Raw genomic sequence first — 12,088 nt, 5'->3', positions numbered from 1 at the left:
AACGGTGCAATATTCTCACACTCACAATGAGATCACTGGCAGTACACACCACATGAACACACTCCATAACACATAGCAACAATACATTGGCATTTACAATGCCATTAGCTCAAACTCAAATAAATCCGAGCCCGATTGCATTTCTAATGCTTGTCTTTTCAGCTGCTCCCGTCCATTGCATGACTTGTCCCATAGAACTGGGTCTTAAGCCTGATGACTGATAACCTCCTTTCCTGCTGCATGGCATGCACTGATACCGAAATAAAATGATTCTCCTAGCTACTCACAGCCAAAGATCTGGAGACCTACTACGTGCCTGGAAAACTACATCTTGCCACTGCCTACAAACCTGTCAGGGGAAACTAATTCATGCTGCGCACTAGGTCAACCACACACTCTGACCATGCTGAGCCCCGACCTTGTCCATTACTTGTGGGGCGGCCATCTTCAAACAAACTTGAACAAAGAAGGGATCATTTTTAGCAATGGGAAGAGGGTCGGTCTAGTTATCCCTGAGTTAATTTCAGAAAGTCTTTAATGGAACTAATCGGTGAACTGTGTTAAAACAGTTGTCAACCCAGACACATGAATTACCAAACGAGACAACATTCTGAAATCTTAATTTTAAGTATTGTAGTGATTCTTAAAAATAGATTTCAGCTGAGCCCCAAATGAGAAAATAAGGTTTTTACACACACCATATATATAATATGGAATTTTTGACTTCTTCTTGCATTCCTTGAACATGCCTTTATGCTCTCAAAAGAGAGGCAGTGTGGGGGGAACAGTTTGAAGACCGCTACAATATTCATTGAAGAGAACAGTTTTTGTTTTAGCTGGCTAGTCCCTTTTTAGGTCTCGTGGCGATTACAGCGCTGTCTCGCCAGAGATCTATTGTTACCGACTCTGCTTCCCAGGAGACAGCACCTGGCCGTGCGCATTTCCTCTCCGAGAAGGCGATCGGAGCGGGCCACGGGCACGCGAACGCGCTCGCTGTGGTCAGCTGCTGTCTCCTGGGAAGCTCCAACACCACACGCATGCGCATACACAGAAACACACACACGAGCGCCCATGCACGCACGCACACATATAGACACCCCCCACCCCCCCGCCGTCGCATACAGAGACACACACACGAGCACACATACATGCACGTACACATACAGAGACACCCCCCCACCACCGTCGCACACATACACACAAGCGCGCACACATACATACACAAGCGCACCGATAGCCCCCCCCCCCCCTACAAGTAAGGCCCACTTACTGCCACTGATCCTCCAGGCACTCCGTGGGCGCGGGCTTCAGAAGATGGAAGTCCCGCCCCACGATAGGTTTCGTTTTTGGGAGTGCGCGCGCACGTCTTGTTTTCATTTACAGCGGCTTCTCTCTCCCTTTCCACAGCTGCGATCCTTGGACGCCGATTCCAAGGCGCGAGCCCAGGCCCGCGGCTACACCTGCTTCGCAGCCCCAGCGACACGTCCGCCCAGGCCATGTCCTCGGCCCGCTTTGACTCGTCAGACCTCTAAAACTAATCCCACTGCCTCAGAGGAACGGGGGATGCTTTAAAAAATATACACGTGGAGCAAATTACATTGGAGGAGCAGATTTTAATATTTTCTTTTTCACTTTACTGTACATTTCGCATGACTTGGTATTTGGAGACTTAAGAAGTGAATATCAAATCCTATTTTTACATCTCTCATCGAAACTGTCTAGATGACTCAGCAGGTCGTGCACCTAGTACGGTAATTTCTGTAACCTGCGGCTCACAATGATGGCACGTTGACTCAGTCTTTCATCTTTCGAAGGTTGATGACATACACCTTGTGTTGGGTCCTAATGAGAACGGTTCTCAGGGTGAAGAGGCGCTAAGATTTGCTATTTGCACAACATCAATATCTTCATTACGTGCTGTAAAAGCTGGCTAAGTCTTCAATGAGCAAGGTGCGGTGTATACCTGCCTGGAAAGGCGTGTCTATATCCTATTCTGTAATTCTTACACTCCATGCCGTAGGACGGGTGACAAAAGAGACGGGAGTAAAGGTATTTCCATGGCAGACTCATAGTTTGGAGTTTTTAAGTGGAGAAGAGACAGACAGGCGTGACCTGGGGAGCACTAACCGATGGTGACAGAGGCCTGGACAGAGATGTGAAAAAAGAATCGACAAAAGACAGATTACCCACCCACTCCTATCCTGCCTGCACCCGCCCCTTAGATGCCAAGAAGCCCCATGGCATGTGTAACTCCAAGCTCAGCCCGGGATGTGTCTTTAAGAAATAGTATACGTTATTTTCAGCCCATTCACACATTGATGCGCTTGGGACTACAAGCACCCGAATGCAACGGGCAAGTCTGCTGAGGCGTCAGAATGCATCACATAGGGGATGGGTCGGGATGGCAGAGGTCCACACCAACCTTTAACCCCTCGCAGATCCCCTCTCTTCCTCTTGCCCACAGCGACCTCCTCGCAGCCCACGCGTCGAATGTCACAGAGCCCATGCAGATGTGCCGTTGTCTTTCTCACTCAGCTGGCTGCAGTGTGTAATGGGGCCTGGCAGGGCTCGCGCGCGCATCTTTGCCTCTGTCCACTTTTTCCATAATTACACTTCCGAAGTGTTCACCACCTGTGATCTGTGAAACATCAGATTCTGACAAACGCAGTGGGCCCGCTTTGTCGTTGTGCGTATGAGGGGTGAGCTGGTGGTGCTGTGGCCGCACGCCCCGCGGCTCTTTTCAGCGCTTACATCAAGCCAATTAGCGAAGCTCTCCACTGCTGGGGTTTGTAAATTGTTGAAAAGGGGAGTTAAATCCCTGGGCAGGCCTTGTTTTGTGCTCTGCCTCGCCTCCTTCCCTCTCGCTGTCTGATTGGCTTTTGTGGTACGCAAACTGCAGAAATTAGCTAGGGTCAAACTGCAGTTCCAGTTGCACGCATCAAAGCTTGCACCAGGGAAATGCTTTCAGTGTGCTTGAGACAAATTATTTTTTGCGTCACTTCAGTAACAGTAGAAGCATGGCCAATGGCGAAGTCTGGTCTGCTGCCACACCTGGTTATAGTTGCCAAGTATATTTGACCAGCCCTAGTTTATTGTTTAGCCAACAGCAAATGTAATCTCTGTAAATACTTACAATGTTAAAAATAAACTACAAGCCCCAGAATGCAGTATGTTCGACAAACGCCAGAGCTAGCTTAAGACGTTATCATGGCATGCCACAATAGTTAAATTATGCTACAATCAACTTTGTATTCCGGACTTTACTTTCAGAATGTGCTTGCTTTCTTGCGCCTATACAAAGTGACGACAGACCTTGGTAGAGAGGACAGGAGGTCTCAGCCATTGGCTTCTGTGTCATTCACATGTTAATCAGCACATGTAACGCTAATAGGATTAGGACCTTCTGTCCCTTGACAGGAGGGAGCGGGCCCAGTAATCACGCACTTGAGTGCTGGTTTACAACTCCATAGCTTGAAACACGTGCATGTAATGGTGGGAAAGTGTGACGCATTGGGGGAGGGGGGTGTTCGGTGGTAGCGGCGTGGATGTGCTTTGTCGTCATTAGTTGGACAGTCCATGTAGGTGCCCAACAAAACCCCAAAATTTGCTCATCCAATTTGTTAGTCTGGGCGAATGAATGCCCAAAGATCTCTTGCCTGGGACAAAGTTATGGGAGATTATTTTCTAGGTAGAAATGAAAATGGGCATTAAGAAAATGATGACTGATAACAGGATTTAGAAGACTGAAAAGTTGGTACATTGCTAGTCGCGTTGGTGCAAAGCCTGCACGGAGGTAAACTTGCTACATTCACCTTTCAGCACCTTGTAGTAGTTTGGCGGTGTATCCCTCCATAGAAAGGGCAGTCTGCAGAAAATGATGGCATCACTTTCTTGCAGTTGCAAGGATTAACACGCTATGAATAGATTATTATTGTTATTATTGCTCTGCTCTCTGTATATTTGTAAAGCGCTCGGATACCGGCAAGGGTCATGTTTGCGCTATATTAAAAAAAAAAACTATCAAAATAAAATAAAAATAAAGTAGGATGCAAAGGAAAACGGGTAGTTTGATGTCGGGGGCGCAGGCTGATGGGACAGATAACGCTGCCATTAACAGAGTACACATGCCAGTGTGACATGCAGACATGACAGCATGCACCAGGACTGTGACGTGAAATCAGAGCACCAACACAATATAGTCATTGACAATGCCGTGATTGTTGTGAACTGTGTAATCAAGAAGTGCACCGCTCAAGTTTAACATCTCCAAGCTTTCTGCGCGAGGAGGCACAAGGGCAGCATAGTATCTGAGAAAGTGCAAGCGAATTAACCCAAGTCTGAAATGCGTTTGTCCTCGTGCCAGGCGAAAGGGTTATCCGGTTATTCTCTCTTTTACAGGGAATCGAGTTTAATGTTTAGGCTCCGCGGTTCCCTTCACGCTGCTGAATCCGGTTTCAGCTACTCTATGCTTTCTGCTGCTTGCGGCGAGGCTGCCACGGGTCGGACTGTCTCGTGCTTTACTTGGCAGAGTGACATGTTTGTCTAGAAAACGTGTCTCTATCTTTCGCCCTCCCTCTATCTAGCTTTCGCCCTCCCTCTATCTAGCTTTCGCCCTCCCTCTATCTATCTTTCACCCTCCCTCTATCTATCTATCGCCCTCACTATCTATCCTATCACCACAGCATCACTCGACACCACCACAGCATCACTCAGGGGCACCAAAATATCACTATGCGCTACCAAAATGCTTATAAGTACAACAGTAACTTACAATATTATTATAAAATAATATTATTGCCAACATTGCTTAATATTTTGCAACAGCTATCATCTTGCAAATCATCTTTATACACCAGTTCAAACTTTGCTAAAAATTTAATGCAACACATTGTCATATACAATGCCAATAACTCAAACTTTAATGCTGCGAGACCTATTGCATTGCAAATGCTTGTTTATGCAGGTCTCCTTCCTAGCAGACACCTTATAGTGTAATGACTAAAATGCCATAGCATAGCATAGTTTAGTTTCTTAAGACAATGAAGCTACAGGATAGAAGTATATGTATTATATTCCACAAAAAATACTCCAATACAAGTCCACCAGGACCGAATACCTGGTGATGTGTAATCTGCAATGTTGAACAGGAATACACCTTAGGTGGTGGCAAAGAATATAAGGTTAGCCACTCTAGAAAGTAAGGCCATGCTAATCATGTCCGTGTGTTTGGAGGAAAAAACACTATTTCTTTTAAATTACCCTCACACACCCTAGTGGTGTCATGCTTCATCATTGGGTCACCCCGACCCCTAAAAGTCGGAGTGGGCTCAACCACAGTGTTTTGGTAGCTCCTAGAATAGATGAAGGAAGGGGGGCTTAAAGATTAAAAAAACCTCAGTCAGACCCCTGGTTTCCCTTTATTCTTGGGTCTGGCTGGGTCAATAAAATTCTAAAAAACTGGTCTTTATTGGATTTTAATGGTCCTAAGACCCTGGTGCCGACATGTTTCAGTCCACTATGGCCGTAAAGGTCCAGGACTTACTTCAGGGCTGGAAAAGAAACCCCCCTCTATGTGTGGGGAATTAAAGGATGGGAAGTCCCTATCCTATCTGTGTAACGAGGGAAGAGTAGCTTCTCCTCGTGTGTAGAGAAAATAAATGTGCTTTGCTTTGTCAGGCTTTGTCCAAAATATGGGGGCTTCATGATTCTCACAGGACCGAAATGAGCTTTTAGGTGATGTCAAAGTGGAGATCTCACCCGGCTCCTGTACCTACTGCGGCTTCGGTCCCTGGCTCTGCGATAAGTATATGTAGGCAGTCCCGTTCAGGGGTTTACGGGTATCCCAAAATATTTAGATTGCTCACCACTTGTGCTGTGCTATACTACATCATAGGTGACCCACCCACACCGACGTAGGTTTGATAACCTTTTCTGATAAATTGATACTGGGTAAAGCCGAGAACCCAGGTATATTTAAAAATACCTTTGGGTATGCCCATAGGAATTATTCCTTTAATAATTGCGTACCCTATGTAGGATTAAAAGAGGATTGGATATCAGATAAGATACAGTGCGTGATCTATCCACTTGTTTGTAGTATATATACAGTTAAGTCCACTGAGAAGTTGGGATGCCACCTATGATGAAGCATGCCGCAACACAAGTGGGTGAGGTGACCTATCCAAATCCTTTAGGATACTAGCAAACCCCCTGAAGGAGACTAACTACATATACTACTTCCATCTCCTAAAATCATTGGGGCTATATGCGTTTAGTTAGAGGTCATGTTAGTGTTCATACCTTTAAGGGTAGCTGAAGGGATTTGGAATTGGGGACCACACAACATACCACCTTGTGCTGTGGGAGTCGGACTACAACTCCCCTTCAAAGACATGTATGTTCAGCAATCCTCAACTCCCCTTCAAAGAAGTGTGTGTTCAGCAAGCCTTAGACGAAGTTGCGCAAGATCAGCCAAGATCTGCGTACATCCCTTGTGAAGGTGCGCCCTACTGTGTTAGAAAAGGGACAGAGGGGGTGGTTAGTACGCCTTTCCAACCTCTTGTAGCCCACCCCTAATAGCAGCTTAACACCTTTTTGTTTTCCCTCGAGCCAGAGACATCACCCCCATCCAGACCTCCCCCCACCGTTGCCAGCATAAGATTGTATTTCAAACCGCTATGGGAACAACGTGGCTGACTCACAACTTGTTAGCGGTCTGTGAGGGAGGCTCTCCTCTATACTCGTTTGACTAGGATAGTGTCCACCACTGTTTTAACCTCCAACATGGTGTCTTTTCTGTTGCAGATGGGTTAGATGACTCTACAAACTGTACTTATGAGCCACAGAGACATTAAACTATTGAACATTATTTGTGCGATCATGGCGTTAAAATTAATCAAATAATATGCGAGTTGAGTTCAGAACCAATAGTCCAGGTATTGCATTTTGAAATACAGGCAGTGGTTTGGGGTATGCTCCTGCACAGGGCTGACTGCAGTTTTTGTCTGAGATCATTCATATATGTGCAGTGCACGTCTGTCAATTTCTCTCCCAATCTGGTGCTGCTTGCTCCGTCTTAAGGAATCATTCTCCCCATCTCCTCTTCTAGATGGAGAGAATCAGCAGTGCTGTGCTGAGACTGTCAGCAGAGAGCTCAGTAAACTGATGGTGATTCCGCTCTTGTTTTCCACAGGCTGAGGATGAAGAGGGGTACCGAAAACTCATTGATCAGAAGAAGGACAAGCGACTGGCCTACCTTCTGCAGCAGACAGACGAGTATGTGGCCAACTTGACTGATTTGGTGCGGCAGCATAAAGCTGCACAGGTGCTGAAGGACAAAAAAAAGAAGAAGAAAAAGAAGGTGAGGGTGCAACAGTGTTCCTTCTCTGCCAACAGAAATTAGTTCTGTAGGTAGAGAAAAGAATTTGAAGACTCTAGAGTGCTATCACTATTTTCAACACATATATGGAGATACAAGGTGTATCTCTGTGGGCCCAGAACCCTGATCATAATTGATGTAATAATTAAATCTGCCTTACCCTCTCACCAAGCTCTAATTAGTGCTACTCGATTGTTCTCATTCATGACAGGTTTTTCTTTTCTGTTTTAGAAGTCTGAGAACGCGGAAGGGCTTCCTGCTACTATCGGGCCAGATGGAGAAGTAAGTACATAAGGCTTCTTTCTTCTTTATTGTGTGCTGATGCCAGATGTTTAGTGATAGTCAAAACTTAGCCAGTGCACCAATTGTTTAACTTGTCTTGGTTTGCTTGGCAGCCTCTAGGTATTTTTGGATTTACAGGACAGTCAGCCAGACAGTGAAGTGCTCCTACCAGAGATTTGATAAATTGCTTATATTCCCATTTGATCAGTGATTTTGTGGTGAGGACTTCCTTGCTCATCATTCGAGACATCACTTACCTTGGCCACAAGGACGCTTTTGTTGCTTTACTGCCACCAAAATTGGCCCCTGTACTGTGCAGAGGATACAGATGTCTCCTGGTCTCCTAGAGAAAATTTGTTGTTGGATTTATCTCTTAACCAGTTTTACCAAAGTTGTTTCATGTTCTATATCTTTTTAACGATTTGGTGGATTTTTAAAATAGAAGGTAAGATATTTCGCCCCAGGGTGGGGTTGATTTAATACCCTTATATAGAAGGGTGGAGTTAAACAATAATGCATTAAAGCCATTTATGAAAGGGTGATTTCACTGGAAGTCTACGCCAGCTTCAGCTAACAATTCTCCATTAGAACAAGCATTACTAAGCAAACCTAAAACCCAGAAGTAGTTAGTGCACCCTGGCTCTGACCTTCCTGGTTTTCTCTTTATCCCACATATCTTTTAGCAGCATGATATTTTATCTGGAGTCTTATTCTTGGAGTGGAAGCCAATGCTGGAGAATGTATCGATGTGGCAGATCTTTCATACACCTATGAATTTCACCAGCTACTTCTAAGACAACAACTTTAAGGTTAGCTATAGCCAGAACTGGTAGCCAGTGGGCTACCATGTTCCCTCCCACCTTATGACCACTTCCAATGGAGTGCAGCATGTTGCTATCTCGGGATACACCTATTCTACCCCTTCCAAGATGGCAAGACCCCTCTACTGGTGTACAGAATTCACAAGCCCACCCCCATTGTGTGGCTACCTCATTACACATCCCTGGGGAAACTGGTTTGGCAACTGGTGTTCTCTCTTTGCTCCCCATGGTAGCCTGTCTACCTCAATAATGGGGCAACCCTCTCCCCTGGTGTCCCACATCTGCTCTTCACAGGCTGCTTCGCCTTTGAAGCCTGCTTTTCGGGGTTAACACCATAGTGGCTTCCTGCAGGAGGGATGTGACACTTCCCCGGCCTGCAATCCCTCATTGTTCTCCTTCCTGAGAGTTGTTAGCACTTCTCTCCAGGAAGGCAGATGGCTGTCTCATGGAGCAGACTCCATGTGTGCCGGGGAAGGTGTAGGAGTTTAAAGCCAGCAAAGTGACAGCTTTGCTAAAGCGGCACTCTGCAACAAGTAACATTAATTTTGACTTGAGATATGTCGGGCTTAATGTAACAAGTTGTTTGATACCTTGGAGTTCCCACTTTGATCGCACCATTCAGGAGTTAGCACAGCTTAAGCGTCAGTGTGTAACTTTGTTACTCGCCAATTGTCCTAACATGTCTGTCTGCAGTAAAACAATGGTTTGTGTTTTTTTGCTGTCAGGGCACGTACAGTATGTCTCCTGCTTGTGTCATGTCGCACCCTGCATTTAAGACTTGGTCGGCCTGCCAGAGGGGGACTAATGTGCACCGGGAAGTGCCGCCTTTGCCATTGCTTTTAATGGCATAGTCAGGCTAGCATTGCAAGACTGCTCTTCCAGTCTGCAATGACGAACTGGGGCTCATTTTACTTAAGGGACCTCCAGGATGTCACAACCCAGGGTTACCCCTCTAGCTTCCATGCCCTGGGTACCAGAGTTCCATTACTTAGGGCCTTACATGCAAGTTAGCCATCTCCAATTGGGTATAGCCAATTCAGCATATACTTTAGGGTAAAGGCACTGGAACTGGCACTCAGGTCTGGTTTGCATGCCTCAGGGCACTCTTGAGTCGAAAAAAACAGCAGCATCAGTCGTAAAACTTGGGGTGGCCATATGAAAAGAGGCATTTCCTTACAAAGACTCTAATAGGTTGAGATGGTGGAACCATAAAAAAATGTATGCCACCAAAAGATCTCATGTTGTGATGGTGCCCTCTAGTTTGTATAACAAGCACACAAAATCATGCTGTGTTTCAACGTGGTTCATTTTGCAAGCAGTTTTCAGTTTCATTCTTGAAGTCATAAGTCAAATTATATTCTCTCTAATATTTGACCAAATCTCATAAAACTAAAAGCCTGAAATTCCAAAGAGTGCAGCATCTTCTCCCTTTCCGACTTCCATTTGTTTGCACATCCAATGAGTTTGAAATAACAAATATGATTTGTGAATTGTTGGTTGGCCTAGATGTAAGGCTAGCAAGAATAGTAGTGTTGGATCAGAAAACTTGCAGAACTTGGAGATTTCACTCTTTCTTATATGGGGTGTTCTTACATTGTTGGTTTTCTTATGCAGAGCATCCTTGTACTGAGTCCCATCCATCTAAATACTATTCATTTTTTCAGCCTTTGGATGAGACAAGCCAGATGAGTGATCTCCCCGTAAAAGTCATCCATGTGGAAAGTGGAAAGATCCTGGCTGGGCCCGAGGCACCCCGGGCGGGTCAGCTTGATGCTTGGCTTGAGATGAATCCTGGGTAAGAAAACTTGGGGCAAATTGTATTTCGAGGCAGTCTCCAAGATATTCACTTGTCTTCACAACGTGTTGGTACGCAACAAACTTTGCCCACTTTTTCTCAAGAACATTGCCTGTTTCTTGAGATGGCACGCTACTCCTTGTTCTTGCAAAACAAAATTCATACTAGTTAATGGTTAAAAACCTTCTTTGTGGGTATATTGTAGAGGGAAGCCCACTCCATTTCTACCTGCTCCTGGGAACTCCGCAGGTAAATGTGTTCTTTTCTGTGTTTCTTGAGACTAACATGTCAGGAAAATAAGGCCTAATGAAAGTGATGCAAATCTTCCAACTTGCGGACTAGTGAGGCCCAATGAATGTCTGCCAGCTCATTGCTAATTTATTGTATAGTACAAAGGCACACCTGGCAAGCTTTAGTGGCTGAAGTGATAAAAAAAGGACATATAACTGCAACCTCTCATTGGGTGATGGACAATCAAATACTCAATCATCCTGTTTGTGAACACTATTTTATGCCAGCTGCAACCAAACAAACATCACTGACAATATGTGTGATCTTTGGGCCTATCTTTTGCGTTACTTACTGAAAATGGTAAGTGAGTGGATGGGGCGCAGCACAGGTTGCTACTGTAAAATGTGACCCTAAACTGGCCTGTGATCTTGTTTATCAAGAGCAACTTCACCAATCATACGTTTTCAATGAATGTTTTGGCTTAAGGTAATTGCATCACTCTGACCACAGGTATTTTTAGTGTTTGTCACCTTTAAGTATAACTGCCCTCAACAATTAAAAACTATTGATGAGTAAAAATCCTATATATTGAAAATAGAGGTAGAAATGTCATCAGAAACAAATACCAGAAAGCCATGGTGAATATGCTCATTTTGAAACTTAAAAATATTGTACACTTCACAGTGCTAAATACCTCTTTTAAGGAAGTGAGGATGTGTGAGAAAGTGCCTCTTTTGACATGGTTAGCCCCCCACTTTATGCCTGGAAAATGGTGTGGTTTTGATTTAAAGAGCACAGGTTCCCTGCCAACCAGGTTCTGTGTGTCACAGCTCCTTCCCTAAAACTGTACCATGATTGGCAACTTCAGTCCCCCCCTGTAGGTCCCTAGTACATGTGTACTCACAAACTTTCTCTCAGGGGCCAAATTTACAGTGTGGTTTGTGTCATAGGGCTGCACCGGTGGGGGTGGGGTCAGTGGGGGAGGGGGCGGGGCTAGAGCAACAAAAAAAACTGTGACTATGAGGTTGAACACAGGTCCCTGCAGCGGACGCCTTCGTCCACTGAGCTACCAGACCCGGCATATATATATATATATATATATCTGCCTCCATCCCTCTATCTCCCTCTCTCCCTTCCTGTCTCCCTCTCTCACTCCCTCTCCCTCTCTCCTTCCCTCTCCTTCCCTCACCCCTCTTCCCTCACCCCTCTTCCCTCACCCCTCTTCCCTCACCCCTCTTCCCTCACCCCTCTTCCCTCACCCCTCACCCCCTTCCCTCACCCCCCTTCCCTCCCTCACCCCCCTTCCCTCCCTCACTCCCCTTCCCTCACTCCCCTTCCCTCACTCCCCTTCCCTCACTCCCCTTCCCTCACTCCCCTTACTCCCCTTCCCTCACTCCCCTTCCCTCACTCCCCTTCCCTCACTCCCCTCCCTCACTCCCCTTCCCTCACTCCCCTTCCCTCACTCCCCTTCCCTCACTGCCCTTCCCTCACTGCCCTTCCCTCACTCCCCTTCCCTCACTGCCCTTCCCTCACTCCCCTTCCCTCACTCACGCCCTTCCCTCCCCTCACTCCCTTCCCTCA

At 45.9% G+C, this 12,088-nt stretch overlaps 1 protein-coding gene across 5 annotated transcripts in view; it reads left to right on the top strand.

Moving 5' to 3' along the window:
- The window catches only part of SMARCA4 (SWI/SNF related BAF chromatin remodeling complex subunit ATPase 4), a 778,095-nt gene that overhangs the window by 138,763 nt on the left and 627,244 nt on the right, over positions 1–12,088 (top strand). For all 5 annotated transcript variants that reach the window (XM_078684950.1, XM_078684957.1, XM_078684972.1 and 2 more), the window contains exons 10-12: positions 7,193–7,360; positions 7,610–7,660; positions 10,146–10,276. In XM_078684950.1, the coding sequence (XP_078541076.1) occupies positions 7,193–7,360; positions 7,610–7,660; positions 10,146–10,276 (350 nt within the window). The remainder of the gene's footprint in view (positions 1–7,192; positions 7,361–7,609; positions 7,661–10,145; positions 10,277–12,088) is intronic.

The sequence above is a fragment of the Lissotriton helveticus genome, chromosome 1_1 (genome assembly GCF_964261635.1).
Source record: "Lissotriton helveticus chromosome 1_1, aLisHel1.1, whole genome shotgun sequence".
NCBI classification, from domain to species: Eukaryota; Metazoa; Chordata; class Amphibia; order Caudata; family Salamandridae; genus Lissotriton; species Lissotriton helveticus.
Note: the sequence above shows the minus strand (reverse complement) of the source record. Positions and strands in the feature narration are given on the sequence as shown.